Here is an 18,689-nt window from a genome sequence, read left to right as displayed (position 1 = left end):
TTACACGTGGCTCAAATTTACTGCTTAAATTGGCCCCGGTTGATAAACCCCAGTTGATAAACATGTTGGGTTTGATTAAAAAAATAGGTACAATTTACCAGTCTCATTTCACATGAATTTACCAGCCGCGTAATAATTAATTCCAATGAGCGTATGGTAGGGCCAAGAGTAGAACACCCGGTCACATTTCCCCATATGGTAGCGGATAGAAACGACCAAACCTCAATCTTTGGCCATTATCGCCTAACCATCACCACCACACTAATAATACAAATACAAAAATAATCACGAACTCCCTTCCCTATACACACACAACACAACAACTCTACTACACCTCTTCGGTTAGGAATCCCCTACAATTATCGTATAGGGAAGAAAATAAATTAGAAGAAAGTGATGGCGATGAGAGACTTGGTAACCGGTGCTCCAAGTTGTGGGGAAACATCATCTTCTAATAATCCACTTGGTGCTCTTGCTAACGCACTTGTCGGCTCTTCATCTAAAACTCAGGTAACTCATAATTCTCTCTTCTAATAAAGCATAGTATAAACAAACAGTTTATGAAAACTGAATTCGGACTGAAATTGGTGTATATTGTTGGGAGTTGTAGTTGATTGATTGAAATACATCTAATAGACGAAGAAATTCGTTCACCTATGTTTTTCTAGCTAGTTGTTCGATACGTGTTCGATTAAATTGCTAATTGTGAATCTGTTCGATTTGCTAATGGTGAATCTGTTCGAAGCTTTATGTAGTTGAGCTTTAACTGTGGTATTTTTGAAGCATGTATAATCAAGCAGCTTATTAATACTGAATTTGGACCGAAATGGATGTGTATTATTGGGATTAAGGTGCAGTTGATTGATTGATATACTTTCACTACTTGTTAATGACCTATTTCATGTAAATTGCTGACGAATTAGTTCGATTTTAATTGCAAATCTGCGCGGAGCTTTATGTTGTTGATTTTAGTCGATTCTAATTGGGACATCATTTATTCTGGGTTGAAGCACCTATATATTCTCAACAGAGTAAACCTTCGGATAATTCACGACTGGGAATTTGGTATTTTTGAAGATAAGCAAGCAGCTTATTAATACTGAATTCAGACCGAAATGGATATATATTTTTGGGATTAAGGTGCTGTTGTACTTGATTGATTGATATGTAATCTCATAGACGAAGAAATTTGTTCACAGATGTTTTTCTAGCTAGTTGATACGTTTTTCAAGTAAATTGCTGATGGATTAGTTTGATTTGCTAATTGTGAATCTCTGCAGTTGAGTTTAGTCCATTCTAATAGTGGCAATATTTATTCTCGGTTGAAGCTTCATCCGTGTATTTGTTATTTTTAAAGCATAATAAATGCAAGCTGCTTATATTGAACAATTTTGTCGACAGAAATAGCCCCAGAAAGACACAAATTTAAGTTTGGATGGCTTAAATGACGTTTCAGAGTCAAGATGTATTGCGTGTAGATGTGTTATGGACTTACATTAACTTGATTAATGGTTCGTCTCTCTTACAGGAAAGGCTCAAAGAGATCCCTACATCAGTAAATACATCATCCAATGGCAACTTCCTTGGGGGTGTTGAACAACCATTGGTCTCACTTCCAGGATCAGAGTTTGAACATCCACTTCAGCCTAATATTCAGGTTAATGTATATAGATGCTTGTGGGTTAAGGAGGGATCCACTTGTGAATGCATTACTCACTTGTAATACAACTTTCTCAGGGTTCCCAATTCCTTCAAGGATTTCGTTCTGCAGATCAAAATAGGCTGTCTGATGCTTGGGATGAGATACAAAGGCCTCAACTTCCTTTCGCTCATGGAGGTCAGAACATGACAAATACCCCTTTGGAGCATGCCCGGCTTCAACCAGATTTGAATGGTAACACTAAACAGTCTTCAATCATTACTTTTGATGAATTTGAATATGAATAGTATGCAACCCGGTCGTTGTGTGTATTTGTGACTATGGCACAAAAACCTATAATAAAAGAGGGAGAGGCGGGGGTGGGGGAGTAGGGTGCTAAGCTACTCATATTTGATTGCGGAAAAGCCTATACGAGTTCATTTATTGTGCTTCAACTTTTCAAAGGACACGATAGATATCCTTGCCTTAGAATAAAACAATATCTTCTACCGTCTAGTTAAAAGGCAAATTTGAGAAAAGATTGAACTTGCACTTAGATCGCATTTGGCATTTCCAACTTGGTGCTGTCCTTTAAAAAAAGATGAATAATTAGTGAACATCTATAAGCTATGGGGACGGTGATTGCAAATATGTGTGAAGGAAATAGTATAGTATGATGTTTGAGGAACTAATTTCACACACTTTGTTGTATGTTCATATGAGTTCTGAATTCCTTTCCCCAATCTAGGGCCTCCACAACAAGTTTTGTCCAGCTTTCTGCACTCGTTTGTCAACAGCAGTCATGGTGGGGTTCCGTTTCGTCCTGCTTCACTGCCATTATTAGGTTTATCAGAAGGTGACAAGCAATGCATACGTGACCGTAGCACTATCATGGCCCGGCATTTTTTTGCTGATAAAAGTGAAGACTTCATACATGGACAGGTTTGGTTTCTAGCCATGTAATGCTACTCAATTAATGACACTGAGGTACTATCATTCAGTCTTAGTTTTTAAACTATTTCTGATATCCATGAAACAAAAGTTCTCCAGTCTTTTGTAACAAATTTATCTTTATGTGAATTGGAAATCTAATATGGTACTCCCTCTGTCCCATTTTATATGAGACTAGGCACGAAGTTTAAGAAAGAGTATTGTTTCAACAGTAATACTGTACTGGGTTAATTTTGGTCCTTCAGTTATTCAAATGTGCCGAAATATGTCTGTGCTCTCTGTTGTTTATCTATTTTGTCTTCCTATAACTATTCTATAACTAACCCAACTATCTTATTCATCAGGTTAATGCTCTATTATCATCTTTAGAAATTGATAATCATGTTAGGGCAAGGGGCCCGGTGCCTGGAAGATATCCTGAGCTTGAGGAGTATTGGAATGAGTCCTTAGCTATGAAACCTGCCCCTCATGTTGCAGATGGATGGATTAATGAGTTTGCACAGAACCGAGTAGGACATGCTGACCCCAATTCTTGGGTCCAATCATTTGAACAACAACATGGTGCTAATGGCTGGGCATCTGAATTTGAGCATGTAAGAAAGTTTTGTTACACTCTTGTATAAGGTGGGGTTGCATTTTGGTCAAGGGGGGAATGAAAAAGAGGAGAAAAGTCTACCTTTATGAATATTGTCATGCTTAGTGGAATTAGATTCATCATAGAATAATTTGGATCTTTACTGGAAAGACCCAAAAGAAAACGTATAACTTGGATATGAGTTCTATTAAGCTGTCAGATTAAACTTCTGAACAAAATGCATCCAGGTTCTTTAAAGAGAACAATTTCGTGTGGATGGACACATGAGGGGATGGGGGCTGGGGTGGGGGGGAGAGATATCATACTAATTATGTTTAGAGCATTTGCATTCTTTAGCAGTTATGGACTAACACATCCTTTATAGAAGCAAGTGAGAAACATACATGCACAGCTATGCGCACTCACAGTCTCGGAGAGAGAAGTAGCACAGAGTAGCTTGTATTCAAATATCAGGGAGAACGCACAGACAACACGTTAACGCTAATGTATTTCATCTTTTTAATTTGTTGTGACTGATATAACATACATCTCAAAGTGGGCCTGATGATGTCTGCTACCCTCTCTCTCCAATTTCCCTTTATCTCGCTCCCATCTTTCTTTGTGATCTTTTTTTTGTTTATGGGTACAATTTCTAACTATTGCAGGAGCAATCCCAACTTGGAATGATTGGTCAAATGAGAGGTGCAAATATTCCTAACCTAGCAGCCATGGAGCAAACACGTATGTTGGCTCACACATTAGCTCAAAACAATGACCCGAAATTTCAGGTTTGGTGCCAAGTCTTTGGGAATTTTCTTTTCAAAATATTGTTAGCTGTAACTAGTCTTGGGCTAAAATGAACTCTAGGATAGTCTTTCTTTCATCATTCCTATTGCCACAACCATATCCCTCCCGTACTCAGTCAAAACGTTCACTATCTTTATCCACATGATCGTATAGGTCTCCCCCTATAAAGATATGTTGGTTGCCTAGAATCCTTGAACTAAAGCGTCCATATTTCCCAAAATTTAGTCTTAGATTCCACAAACTAATCCAATTTGTGGAGCATATGTACTTATAAGTTATAACATTGATTCTCTCATTTCCCCATACAAGAGTAAATGAGATAATCCTATCCCCAGCTTGCTTTATTTTACAGCCTTATCCCTAGGTCTTGGTTCTACTATAATTCCCACCCCATCCCTATTTTCATCACTCTCACAATACCATAATTTATGTCCTCTGTTACCTACCTCTCTAGCCTTTTGCCCTGTCCATTTAGTTTTCTGCAGGCATGTGATTTCAAGTCTCCACATTTTATTAAGGTATCCACTATTCCCATAGACTTTCTCGCCAAAGAACCTATATTCCAGCTGCTTACCCGAATCCATCCACTATTCCCTCTCTCTTGAACTAGCTTATTTATCCTCATCCATCCACGATGCAGAACTTTCTAGTTTTGCACTACATCCGCATGGATGAGGTGGGACTAGCTTATTTACCCACACTCGTCCGCATCCATGATATGGGGACCCTTGGTGATTTTGCACCACACCTGGAGCTGATGTGGTGGAACTAACTTCTTTACCCATAGCTGTCCATGGTGTGGGAACCCTTACTCATACTCCGTCACACCCAGGCGGTGATGTGATGGAACACCTTGCTTATTTTTCATCACACCCGGGTGCCGATGTAACGTGTGCCTAGATGAATACGTCCCAATGATATCTGCAATGTGAGGATTCATTACTAAATAGACTAGTTTTGCGCTGGCGGGCTGCCTTCCTACCACAAACCACCTCCTTTTCGGGCTTAGGTCCAGCAATGATCTAGCTCACACAGGCGCCTGTATCAGGAGATGGCAACTACTTGAAATAAATCAGAAACTGATTGCTAACCTGAAGCACCACAAAAGACGTACTTGCTATCTAATGAGGGTTGTTTAAAATTGGTAGAACATATCGAGTGAAGGAGATGTTAGCAGATAAATATTTCTGTTCTTTGGTTCATTTTGGATAGTTACTTATTGCATTTGTACTTTCACTAGTACATATATGACTGTTTTAACAATTCATGTAGAATTCCAAATTTCTCCAATTTGTATCCAAGATGAGTCGTGGTGAAATTACTATTGAAGAAAATCAATTCAAGCCTGCTGTTTCTTCTGGGGATTGGGCAGCAGAATATGAACAACAGCATAATGGAGGTCAAACATGGGCTGACCAGTTTGCACATGAGGAGGCAAGTACAAGTCATTGCATGTGTTGATCTTTTTCTTTTTGGATTAAGACACTGAATGAGTTGATCTTATCCCAGAAGTTGTGGATTATGTCTTGTCTATGATCGTTTCTCCAAAAAAAAAAAAAATGTCTTGTCTATGATCTTATGAATATGAGATGCGCTAAAAGCTGTTGAACCTGGAAATTTCTTACCTGAGATGCTTTGAGCTGATTTAAACTTGCTATTTCCTCTTGCTAATTGTGTTGTCTGCTATATATATATATATAGTGGATTCTCTATTAATGAGAGTATGATGGGGATTTCCTTGTTAAATTGTTGAGTAGTTTTGCAGCAGTTGTTATTACTCTATGCAGAGAACAGCTAATAGATGCGCTTTGAAACATGATTGTTGTTGATGAATTTCCTTGAACATGTTATGAGGTCTAAGTCCTTTCACATTAATAGTTGCACATTTCATCTATTGTTTTCAGCTTTCTCGTGGACCACAAGGGTGGGTGAATGAGTTTTCTGCTGAACGTGAGCAGCATGGAGATGTAAATAACGAGTGGGTAAATGAATTTTCAAAGTTGAACGTGAATGATGATTGGGCGGATGAATTTGGGCGTCAAATTGCCGAAGGAGCGTTTGGTGAAACCGCTGCTGATGGCTGGGCAGAGGCTTATGATGAGTAAGTTTCTCCATGCTCAAGAAAATTTGAATTATCTGGTCTTTACCCAAAAAAAAAAAAAATGAATTATCTGGTATTCCATTTATAATACTCCCTCCTTCAATTTATATGAACCCATTTGGATTTGATCTTTAAGAAAGAGTTTTGATTCAAAATAAGTCTTGAAAATTTGTGTGGTATAATCATTCATATATAGAAAGAGGTCATTCATTTTGGCCAAAAAGGAAATAGGTTCAAACAAATTGAATAATATATAGACTTTTCCAAATACTAATTTTTTTTTTATTTTTTATTTTTTTTTGGAGATTGGTAACATATTAGTGATAAAAAAATCACTAATATGTCTTTTCATCCGTCATGTCTGTCTTTTCTTATTCTTCGGCCTTTTTATAATTTTTGAAATGGGCAAAGGAATTTCTTTGCCCTTCCTTTCATTTTATCCCCTAAAAATCCCTGTTAGTTACTCTCTCTTTCTGAGGCTTTTTCCCTCTATTTTCTCATTTCCTTCATTTGATTTTTTTATCAGCCTTTTCATGGCAGAAATTGGCAACTCTATTCATATCCGTTGTTTCTTCTGCTTTTGTGTACTGCTATGCAAGGCTTATGCATTTCCCTTATGTGCTTGGTTTTACCATCTTCCAACAGGTATATGAACGAGCAAGCTGCTCTCAAGCAGCAATCAGACGCGTCAAGGGGAGTTTATGTGTTCTCTGATATGAACCCTTATGTTGGTCATCCTAACCCTCTAAAAGAAGGGCAAGAACTGTTCCGGAAGGGTCTCTTAAGTGAAGCAGTTCTTGCTTTGGAGGCTGAAGTCTTGAAGAACCCTGAAAATGCTGAGGGTTGGAGGTTACTTGGCATAGCACATGCTGAAAACGATGATGATCAACAGGTTAATATTAGTTTAACCATTCTTCATTCACTGATTTTCTGTATCTTTTTTGAATCTTTTCCATATGTTGTTTTATCTGCAAAAGGATCATATTCCTGTGAGTGGTTGATGAACTGTAAGTCTGTAACTGCGTTTCTATTCTCTCAGTGTTCCAAATTAAAGATTTTCTATTACAAGAAGAGGTTATAAAAAATAAACTTCTCCGTTGGTTATAAATGAAGAGGAGGTTATAAAATATTGACATACTTGATTATAAGGCAAGGTCTTTTCTTTATTATTTATCTTGTAGAGTTGTTAGGATCTCTGTAGGTATTATCTTCTTTCCTTTTTTTCCCCGTTGAAGGTTTCCAGCATGAAGCATGCTGAGGAAACAGCATCACCAATTTCAAAAAAATAATGATACAACCCGGAAGCCTCTAGATATCCTGAGATGGTCAAGAGCCTAAATTGCCTGTCTGGTTCTTGTTGAATGATAGAAGTACCATACATACGATTAGATAACATTGTAAGGAGGGTTCGCTACCAAGTTTTTGATCCTTTTTTCTTGACACAAGTTTACCTTCTATTTATTTGTTGGGTTGCCAAATAGTATTTGGCATAATAGACCCTTGAATCTGCAAGCCGTTATCCATTCTAAAATTTTGATTTTTAATCTCTATTAGACCGTTTCACCAATTGAACTTATGAGTTTAGTTGTTCCATTGTTATAATGGTCTGTGATGCCTGAAGAATTGTGTGAATTGAGTTCTCCCATCTTTTGCTGTTTGATCGGAAATCACCTAATACTGCAAATAATTGATTTCATAAGTAGCATTAACCATTTAAACGCTTGAAGCAAATGTGGGGGAGTTGATGCAATAGTGATGCATTTTGATATGTTTAGTGGTTCAGAGTCCTTTTCTGTCTAGAGTTTTTTGAGTCACTAATGCTCAGCTCAATTTGTTGGTAAGCATAACACCATAATCATCTTTTTCACAGGCTATAGCTGCTATGATGCGGGCACAGGAGGCTGATCCCGCAAATCTGGAAGTTCTTCTCTCCCTTGGAGTAAGTCATACAAATGGTAAGTAGTTAGTTCGATAGAGATTTCTTATTAATTCAAGTGAGAAATTGTGGTAGATGAGCCTAATTTTGATAAGTGAGGGAAGCATAGTAGAAAGGACCATCCACCTTCAACCAAGAAATTAGAATATCGTGTCACACATGGGAGCAAAGTGGAAAAAGGCATCGTTGACTCTTGGAGGGGAGGGCCTGGGTCTGGGGTTCATATTGGAAAAAATAGATCAGCCTAAATTTTTATAGGATATTGATTTAGTGGTGCTTGAAGCTTCTGCTCTATTCAAACTTCATTGCCACTTATGTGTTAAGGTTCCTACAAATGATTGCTAATTGTAATTTAGAAACTTCATAAATAGAAGAGCAAGAGAAATTCCTTTTTTATTTAATATATTGCACCCAAAGGTGTGGCCTGGTGGTCAATGAAGTGGGAGAACTATGAGGTCTCAGGTTCAAATCCCAACAGAGACAAAAATACTACTAGGTGATTCTTCCCATCTGTCCTAGCCTTGGTGGATAGAGTTATATGGTACGTGTTGCTGGTGGGAGGTGGCAGGTATCCCGTGGAATTAGTCGAGGTGCGTGCAAGCTGGCCCGAACACCAGAAGTATCATAAAACAGAGCAAGAGTGTTATTGTTTAGTTAATATATTCATGTTATTGTGATGTGAAGCATTGAGGCAATTTTGTTTTGTAGTGGCTTTAAAGTTTGATTACATTCACATTATTATTTCGTCCTCTAGATTTATTGCTTTTTGTAGCCTCAATCTGAGTTTTTGAAATGTTTGCTCCGTGATAAGCAAAATAGCATAATTAGGCAAAACACAACGGCATCAAGAGAGTGACTTTTTATGGGATCTTGTAGATATCCTGATTTTACGCGTAGTCTGTAATTTTATCTTTTAAGGATTACTAATTTTAGCATATTCAGAAAGCGTTACTTATTTTATTTTTTAAATGTCCAGAGCTGGAGCAACAAGCTGCATTGAAGTATTTGTATAGTTGGTTACGCCACCACCCGAAGTATGGGAGTATTGCCCCTCAGGAACAGCCTGCTTCTTTCTATCATGCTGATGTAAGACTCCTTATTTAGCTTGTCTTCCTACCTTCTTCTCCCATGTTCTCCTTCTCATAGATACCTGAGGTTGGATACGAAGCTGAAGTATACCAATTGCTGAATGTTGTTTAGGGTTCATTTTAAACTTGAAAGTCCTAAAATGTAACTCTAGTTTTCACTATTGTGGCCAATCTACTTATTGCAGCTCTTTCTTGCCTTTGCCTTTCGCTTTCTCCTTCTAGTCTTCTTCGTCGTCCTTTTCTTTTGTCGGGATTGGAGAATGGGAGGAGGCCATAGCATGGGATTTATAAATGAACTGAGATGTTTATTTTGATGTGATACAGGTAGCTAGATTGTTTACGGATGCAGCTCAAATGGCACCTGAGGATGCTGACGTACACATAGTACTTGGGGTGTTATACAATCTATCAAGAGAATATGACAAAGCTATTGAGTCTTTTAAGACAGCACTAGAGCTCAAACCTAGGGACTACTCACTCTGGAATAAGCTTGGTGCAACACAAGCTAATAGTGTCCAGAGTGCTGATGCAATAATGGCTTATCAGCAGGTAGTCTTCTCAGCTAATGAATACTCATTTTCCTCTATTTTGGGCATACGATGGTGAATCTGCTTGGATATGTTAACCTTGTTGCTAATTTACAACCTTACAAGAAGGCACCTTTATTTGGATATCCTGCTAATACAAGTTTTATTTGCATATCCTGCTAATACAAGTTTACTTCTATACAATACAGTTAGGGAGTGTGTGCTTATTCTTAGCACTCTTTGCAATTTTTACGATGTAACTGCCCCGGGACTGATAGTAGTATGATAGTGTGTTGAACTGAAAGATGTTACCGATCAGATGGGCTTGTTGTGGCTATCTTGGACCTGAATCTTTTAAAGACTTGTTTGAATGCTTCTTAGTCACTTAGATGTGTATTTGAACTCCTTGTAGATGTATTAGTCCTATAGAGTAAATATAATATCTTATGCATGGAGCTGTGGCTTTACTGTTTTGAGAGAAGGAAAAGTTTTTGGTAGATCCTCACCATTAGTTTTTGTCACATATGCTGCCTTATGCTTTTGTATCATCAATCTTCTATGCGTGTGCATATATATATATATATATATATATATATTCTTCTGAAGAACAATCAATTTATTGACATTTCAATTTTACTTCTCAGGCGCTAGATATAAAGCCTAACTATGTACGTGCATGGGCTAACATGGGCATCAGTTATGCCAACCAGGTGATTTTCTATGCCTTTGGAAGTTATAAACCACACTTGTAGCATGTTTTATGTAGTTCTTTTTATTTGTGTTCTCAGGCTACGCCTCATTCCCAAGTTAATAGTAGTAAGCTTGTTTTTTTGAACTTTGGTTGTGAGTCTGGTAATATCTGCGCAGTTGATCAGATCATTTTGGTAGTTATCCCTCTGTTAATTGTTGTTCTAGATGAATTCCTTAATGCTAATCATGAAGTAGTTTTATATCAATAGTTTCCCAGAGCCAAAGAAGGCAAAGAGACATCTAATTGCAACATCCTCACTCCTGTTCCAGATTGTTATTCACTGTGCTTGCTGTGACCTGTTTTCATCTTGAAAAAAATAAATTTTCTTTTATATCTCGAACGTATTTTGTTTAAATTTGTTTATATAAGTGCATGGAGTATAATTCCAAATATATTCCTTTGCATACAGGGTATGTATGAGGATTCCATCCGTTATTATGTCAGAGCACTAGCAATGAATCCCAAGGCGGATAACGCCTGGCAATATTTGAGAATATCTCTGAGGTAAACACATGATGAAATTCCATATGTTGCTCTATGTGTTGCAGATCATTAACTGATTTGTTCTTTGGTACTATTTTGTTGGGCAGCTGTGCATCTCGAAATGATATGTTGGAAGCATGTGACTCGCGGAATCTTGATGTTCTCCAGAAGGAATTTCCCCTGTGATATACATTGCGCTTTAGGAAAGTTGGATTTCCCTCTTCTTTAGAGCATACAACACGATTCACACCCTCGTTAGCCTTGTGAACTTGATTTGCATTATTATATTCGCTGCTTTTGTCCCTCAACGCCTGCAAGCCTATGTTATTTATCCCCTTGAGATTAGAAGATCAAGCATCCATTTCACCACAAAATTAACCCGGATTTGATTATGGTCTGGAGCTAGCATATTGTCAAAATTATTCGTCCAGAAGTATTCTGTCATATTGTATTGTAGAAATAACAATGTAATGAATAATAAACTTTTGAGAAGGTGGGGTGGATACAAAGCTGCAAAGAGAGCAGAAATGTAATAACAAGCGATGTATAATTGTACAAGTTGTCATGTCTCATGAAATGTCTTTTCCTTTTGGTGTCGGCCAGGGCAGTTCTCAATTCATTCCAGATACCTATGCTCGTCAAGATCCTGTTATCTATCATCATGATGACACTGTTTTTTTTTTTTTTTTTTTTTTTATCTTCTACGTTTTTTTGTTAAGGAGGGGTCAAATATTCAATTATATCAAAGAAGCTGTAAATGGATGATCGATAGGTGTACACGCCATTTATCATCAGTGACCAAGTTTAAAACACACCAAACTGAAATGTTAAAATCTTAAATGTTTCGGAAGTTCATCTTTTTCAATATATAGGACAGGATAAATGGTAAGGTAAACTAGATGTCCTAAATCCAAATTGCCAAATGCACTACCAGAAGTGAATCCGAAGTCTCATAGCAGAACAAAGGAAATTAATTGAAGTAGATGAGATAAGACTACTACTGAGCCCATGTCCTACTGAACCCATTTCCATGGCATTGTACACAAATTCAAGCAGCAAATACAACTTTTGCTACCAAACCATTTCCTACTGAACCCATTTCCATGGCATTGTACACAAATTTAAGCAGCAAATACAACTTTTCCTACCAAAAAAGAATTGCCAACGTGGATGGTCCAAAAGCACAACAACAATCTGTTACTTCAGAGGCCTATGTTGCTAGATATGCGTCGGACCCTCCAAAAGCTATCCATTTCTTAAGGGCCCAAAACCGGTGCAACAACTTTTTTTGAGGGTCAGAGCAACATAGTTTCAGGCCATCTAATTTGGCAATTTAAACGAAAAGCTATACTATTACACCTATCAGTTTCATTTACAGAATCTTTGACAACAGCAGCAGGAGATACCAGTGAAGAGCATTTGATTAACCTCAAGATATTAAAGCGTTGGTTGATGTCTCATAACCATTTTCTTCTCCAACTGTTAGACCTTTTTTCAGCAGACAAGAATCTAGGAATACTTAGAAGACTATTAACTCTGGTTATTCCCTCGAGGGCTGACCATTCGTCGTCTTGTGCAGTTGAAAGGAACTCAGCTATACTTCTCTTAGACTGGCCAAGACCCTTACCCGGATGTTGTTCTTCCAGTGACTCAACAACTGGAACTATCTCACTATCATCCTTGGTAGTATTGGGATCTTCAAGACCGACAGTCTGAGAGGTTGAAATAGCTTCAGTATCTGATCTTCTAACATTTCCATCTATAGTATTTGTCTTAATTTCCATTTCAGGAGAATTGGTAAGCTTATTCCCATCTGTCGTAATTGTCTTAATTTCCACTTCAGGGGAACTTGTCAGCTTATTTCCATCTATAGTATTTGTCTTAATTTCCACTTCAGGGGAATTTGTCAGCTTATTTTGGCCTTCTATCCCCTTGACATCAGGTACAGGTGTGGTGTCTAGGTAAAGGCATACTACAGCACAGTCGTCATTCTTTGACGTCGGATATTTTAGTCTCCATGCTCTCGTAGCACAGTCAACAAGAGCTCGGCCAGCTGTTGCACGGCTTGGAGCAGAAGCCACAATATCCACAGCTTCCTTATTAGAAAGGACATCCCAAACCTACATCAAGAAAGTCAAAATATTAGTAAACCAAAATGAAAATGTGGTATCACAAAGAATAAGATGTTGTATGTTTTCTGTACGGTTGAGTCAGGATTAAATGGGGGTGGCAAAATTAGTCCATGAAAACATAACTCCCCCATCCAGTCCAAGTTTGGTCTAGTTATTGACCCGCCGATTATTAGCTCACCTATTTCGGACTAATATGTAATCCAAATTGACTCATGAGATGTTTTGTCAAAATATTCTCAAAAAGACTTGATATGTTATACATAGCCATAATAAAGAAAAAAAGGTTCTTATTAGGTACTAAAAATTATAAAAGAACAATGAAAGAAATTAAAACTTAGTAATAATTGGGAGGGTTGGGCTATGACCCGCATTTTAGCCCACTTTCAGCCCAACAACTAACTTTTGAGAGGGTCAAGAACGCGCCCATTTATTAACTCAGCCCATTTTGACCCATCCAAATTCAGCCCTACCCTCCCATTTGACACCCTTAGGATTAAACAACATAAGATAGAAGAAGAATACCCCATCAGTTGCAAGGAGGACAAACTCGTCCCCTTCAGTAATGTGGTGGTAATACACATCCGGTACAGAAATTAACCCAAAATCCTTGAGACAAAAATCACCAAATGCTCTGGCCATTGCCAAACCTGGAGAGTCACAGTTTGGCAACCACACACGTGCAACCTCTGGCTCATCTTGCAATGCGAAAACCCTTCCTTTACATTTATGGATTCTAGCAGCTTCTCCTACAAGAGGAAGACAAAAACTACTGATTTCAAACAATTGGAATAAACTATAGCTAATGTGCATTCGTGTGTTTGGGGATAAAGAGCGAGAGAGAGATAGACAAACAGACTTGGAAGATTAGGCTTCAAATCTACTGTCAACTGTACAGCCATTAAAGAGTTGTCTTTATCTCTTGTTGCCAAAACTGCTCTTGAGTCGCCAACATTACCAACAAATATATCCTGGCCCTGAGGACACCAGAGAAGATCGGTCATTATCCTCTTCCAAGATGCTAAGCAATTAGTGATGCAAAAATAATCATGCTAAAGCAGAATCATGTGCGAAGCTTCCCACTCAATCATTATTATTTTTCTGAAAGTATAATGTTTCAACATCACATCCTGGTCAAAGAGGTATCCATCAAACCAAAAATCTACATGACTTTACATACACGCCAAGTCATGAAACAGTTGTTTAAGGAAGAGTCACAATGTAAATTCTAAATAAATCAGGAAATAAACCATTTAACATGCAATTTGATGTGCAAGGTAAAGAAAGAAAAGGCCCTGCATTTCTGACAGTAAGTGAGAAGCAAAGGAATGCATTCTCATGTTTACAAGAATACTTTTTGAATGAAGTCTGACTGAATATGACTACACATTGGCATAGGTATACGGGTCATAAAACAAGAATTCAAAACAGTAGCCAACTTATCCTGGAAGATTAACAATGATAACAAAAAGGCTCACATCAAACACTGTTTGTGTAGTTCATCATAAGGTGCAAGCCACTAAGACTGTTTACAGCATCATGCAGAATGAAATCTTGCCTAGTTCAAATTGAACACGGATGAAGAAGCATACTGTAAATAAATCATCAAGCAGAAAGAGAGACGAACTTTTATAGAGTTAGGGTCCTCCTCCTTATAGTGAACTTCATCTATCTTTGATTAATAATACAATTATGTTAGAAGTCTTTAAATGTAAGGAAAAGAGAAGGGGAATCAATAAACTACAGCTTCATGTTTGATCCGAACTATGCAGTATAGAATGGACATCAAACAGAACTTTTTTCAGCCGGAAAAAGAAAACAGTAAGTAAAAGCTATGAGTCAATGTTAGGTGATTACAAAATATTTATGTAAAATATTTATGTATGTTCTATAATTGATTGAAATCCAGATAAAAACAAGCAAACTATATGGTAATTACCTTGTCTGCCTACAAACCAAGGTCCGGTAGAAGTAACTATGATTTAGATACTGAATCACTTAATTACTAGAAGAAACTATTGTATCCTTCTTTTGACAGAAGAAGAAAATAAATACATGCACTTAGATACTGATGCATAATCATTACGAAACATGCATATATATATATATATTTTTTTTTTGATTGATAATCATTACGAAACATGCATATCGGACAAGTATGGACCACACTGCTTTTCCAGCCTCAATGAAATTATGTTATTTTTAAATGCATCAATTCCAGATGAAGCTAAATAATTATGGTAACTACCTGCATTACCAAAGTAACAGCAGTTGAACCGCTGCAGAAACAGTCAATTGAGGGGTGTAACTTCAGTTCCTTATCCATTGATCTAAAAGCCCTTAACATTGACCTCTTAAGTGGCAGATGGATTTCTGGGAATTTTTCGTTGTTCTCAGCTTCCACTGATTCAACCAAATCATCATCCACAATGTCGTCAAAATGTGAGCCTCCATTAGTATGTCCATTTTCGGATACAGCATTTTGATCACCACAGGATTTAGTTTCCCACTCTGATCGCAGCAAAATTGGAAGATAATCTCGAACTTTCCGTGCAACCATATGACCATGAGGACCATGCCCATCATATACTCCACAAAGGATTGTATCGCTTCTCGAACAATAATTCTATTGTAGAAACATTCCAACCAAGTCATAAACTGACCCAATAGACAAGAACAAATTAATTTATTGTGCGACAAATAGCAGATTAGATGAAATACAAGAGATAATAACTATGGTTCCTAGTATGCAATTTTGATGCTCAACAATGATGTCAACGAGATGAAGCAGAACTCCAACTGAAATTCCGAAGAGTGGTGTTTTGTTATCAGCAGTAAATTTGTTTTGCTAAACAGCTATCCCAACTGATGAATTAAAGGAGCATAGGAACAAAAAAACATGTGTAGACAGTTAAAAGATTTAACTTTTAGAGTCATGACCTCCAACATGATGCAGTCAATGCTGCCACAACCCAAAAGCAAATGAAAAGGCACTACTAGAAGAAACAGAGCAGTCTGGAAATTTGAAACGAAACTCAAGCACCAAAGCTCATGTCCACCGAAATAGAGTGAAGAAAATATCCATAACAGAGAAGGAAAAAACTTCAAATTAATCCATTTTCAGATTAGTCATCTTTTAACTCTTTCCTAATCACTATATGCTGAGCTCCTGTGAAGGTTCAACTATTAATACTTCTTGGGTTCCAATTATAGCAGATATCGTTAAGCATAATCTTTTAAATAAACTTAGCTGCATTCTTGAGCACCCAATTCAAATCAGCAATCTAAATTCATACTTGACACTGACTTAGGGCCCGTTTGGACATACAAATTTTTTGCCTTTTTCAACCTTTTATTTTTTCAAAAAACTGTTTGGTTATACATTGTATTCAAGTTTTTTGTCCCAACTTGAAGTTGAGTTTTTCAAGTATGGAAAATTAGGTTCTAACCACTTTCTCAAACTGTGTAAAAAAAAAAAAAAAAAAAAAAGTCCTCAGAAAAATCCAACATCTTTTCAATTGAATGCATATCCAAACATATGTTCAATTTGAAAATACCCTTCTTCAACTTAACTTCAAAATAGTTCAAAGACTATTTTTAAAAAAAAAAAATATCACCAAATTCATGTCCGAACACCTACTTATTATCACCAAAATTCAATTTTTACATACACATTCACGTATTTAGGAACAAATAGCTGATTCAAATTTTAAGACATTCATGCACATTTACACTCTAGCCTATAGTTGGAACAGACCTCTTCAGGGAAAAAAGTTCCTGTGATTTCAATTCATCTCTCTAGCTTTATTAGACCGAGTCATTCCAAACTCGTACTGGTACGAGGTAGCAGGTATCAAATGAACTAGATGCAAAAAATAAACACAAAAGAGACATATACATGCACTATTTTATCCATCAGAGAGTTAAAAGTAACAAACCTCCCAAACAATCATGGCATCTTGATTGATACCTTTCTTTCCTTGCTGAGTATATAAACAAGCAACACCACTACCACCATTCTCTATTAACCTTCCCGGTATCTGTTCAAGTCCCCTCTCCTCAACTCCAATAACTCCACTTCCTCCACCACCACTCAACTTACTTATAAATGTACTAAAATCACCATTAGAAGAACTACTACTCTTCCTCAACTTCAAATCAATCATTTTACTCTCATTTTTTCCATCACATTCCTTCTCACTACTCTTCCCTTTACTTGAAGAATAGCAAATTCCCATTTTTATTTTTATTTTTGCAAAAAACAAATAAAAATCTCAGCTTTACTACAATATCTCAAATTCCCATTCTTGTTATAAATTGTGATGAAAAACAACATTACAACTTAAAGAATAGCAAATTCCCATATTTGTTCCAAAACAAAAAAAAAAAATCTAAACTTTACTACAATATCTCAAATTCCCATTCTAGTTATAAAGTTTAACACAGGTTCTGATAATCAAATTGTTACAAAAAAACAACATTACAACTTAAAGAACAGCAAATTCCCTTTTTTTTTTTTTGCAAAAAACAAGTAAAAATCTAAACTTAACTACAAAATCTCAAATTCCCATTCTTGTTATAAAGTTTAACACAGGTTCTGATAATCAAATTGTTATTAAAAAAAAAAAAAAAAAAACATTACAACTAACAAACCCTAGAAAACAACAAGAAAATGAGGATCAAATGGAAAAATAAAAAATTACAGATATTAATTCAGGTGAGGGTGTAAAGTGTGAGTAGGTATTAGATTTTTATGAACTGTTTATATATATAATTTTTTAAATTTGCAACTATAGGTTATATAAATAAATTAAAATATTTGAAAAGTTATAATATTTGAATTGAGTGAAATTTGGACTTATGTTCCTTGGGTCCTCAGTCCGCCATTTATTTAAGTTTTAATAATTACGAAGACGTCCCACTAGTTTATGAATTTAAGGAACTTACTTTTAAGTTTTTAATTTGATACTTTGCCTCCTGACTTTTATAATTGGAGATAATAATGGAATACCTTTTGTTTTTTGGCTTTTTTTTTTTTTTTTTTTTTTTTTTTTTTAAGTAGTGTCACATGGAGATTATGTAAAGATAGGTTGTTAAGGTGATTATATTTACATGATAATTTTGTATGTTTGGTAGCCTACTTGTATTTATTTTTGGAGATAAACCTACTTGTATTTTTTAGGATTGAAGTTATATATATGTGTATTTTTTGCGATCGTGGGATTTTGTGGAAAAGGACATAATGTGGAATACTATAGCCAAATAGTAAAGAAGATCAAATACGAATTTAGGGGAAAAAATTAGCTCAGACATATCTTTAATTAAACCCGTCAATCGGTTTGAACCTAAAACCGGAACCGGTCCGGTTCAAACAGTCCAAAACCCCTTTTTTTTTTTTTTTTATAGTATATATATATATATTATAGTATTTATTAGTATATTGTAGGTATATTTACATATGTTATATAAGTTTATAAGTAAAGTTTATATATTTATCGAAGTTATACTAAAATATAGTAAGAATATACTTATATATATCAATATACTTAGGTTATATAACTTATATATAAATATATAGATATATGTTTAAGTATATATATATTAATATATATATATGTTTAAGTTATATGTATACTATATATACTTATAACTTATATATATATATATATATATATATATATATATATGTATATGGTCTCAACG

At 36.1% G+C, this 18,689-nt stretch overlaps 2 protein-coding genes across 2 annotated transcripts; one reads left to right on the top strand and one right to left on the bottom strand.

Moving 5' to 3' along the window:
• Positions 1-366: 366 nt before the first annotated feature.
• LOC132037982 (peroxisome biogenesis protein 5) lies at positions 367-11,415 on the top strand. The gene is made up of 15 exons (XM_059428694.1): positions 367-510; positions 1,529-1,657; positions 1,738-1,894; positions 2,388-2,581; positions 2,935-3,183; positions 3,830-3,952; positions 5,244-5,405; positions 5,876-6,072; positions 6,718-6,964; positions 7,943-8,027; positions 8,985-9,094; positions 9,421-9,645; positions 10,268-10,333; positions 10,784-10,878; positions 10,965-11,415. The coding sequence occupies exons 1-15, from the start codon at positions 397-399 to the stop codon at positions 11,041-11,043; spliced, it is 2,232 nt and encodes a 743-aa protein (XP_059284677.1). The 5' UTR covers positions 367-396; the 3' UTR covers positions 11,044-11,415.
• An 894-nt stretch (positions 11,416-12,309) lies between these two features.
• LOC132036706 (probable protein phosphatase 2C 6) lies at positions 12,310-17,297 on the bottom strand. Its single transcript, XM_059427086.1, has 5 exons — positions 16,925-17,297; positions 15,235-15,612; positions 13,846-13,963; positions 13,512-13,735; positions 12,310-12,977 (listed from the first exon to the last, which is right to left on the bottom strand). Exons 1-5 carry the CDS (start codon positions 17,222-17,224, stop codon positions 12,315-12,317), a joined length of 1,683 nt encoding a protein of 560 aa, XP_059283069.1. The 5' UTR covers positions 17,225-17,297; the 3' UTR covers positions 12,310-12,314.
• Positions 17,298-18,689: the final 1,392 nt, after the last annotated feature.

The sequence above is a fragment of the Lycium ferocissimum genome, chromosome 11 (genome assembly GCF_029784015.1).
Source record: "Lycium ferocissimum isolate CSIRO_LF1 chromosome 11, AGI_CSIRO_Lferr_CH_V1, whole genome shotgun sequence".
Taxonomy (NCBI): Eukaryota; Viridiplantae; Streptophyta; class Magnoliopsida; order Solanales; family Solanaceae; genus Lycium; species Lycium ferocissimum.
This window is presented reverse-complemented; position numbering and strand designations above follow the sequence as displayed.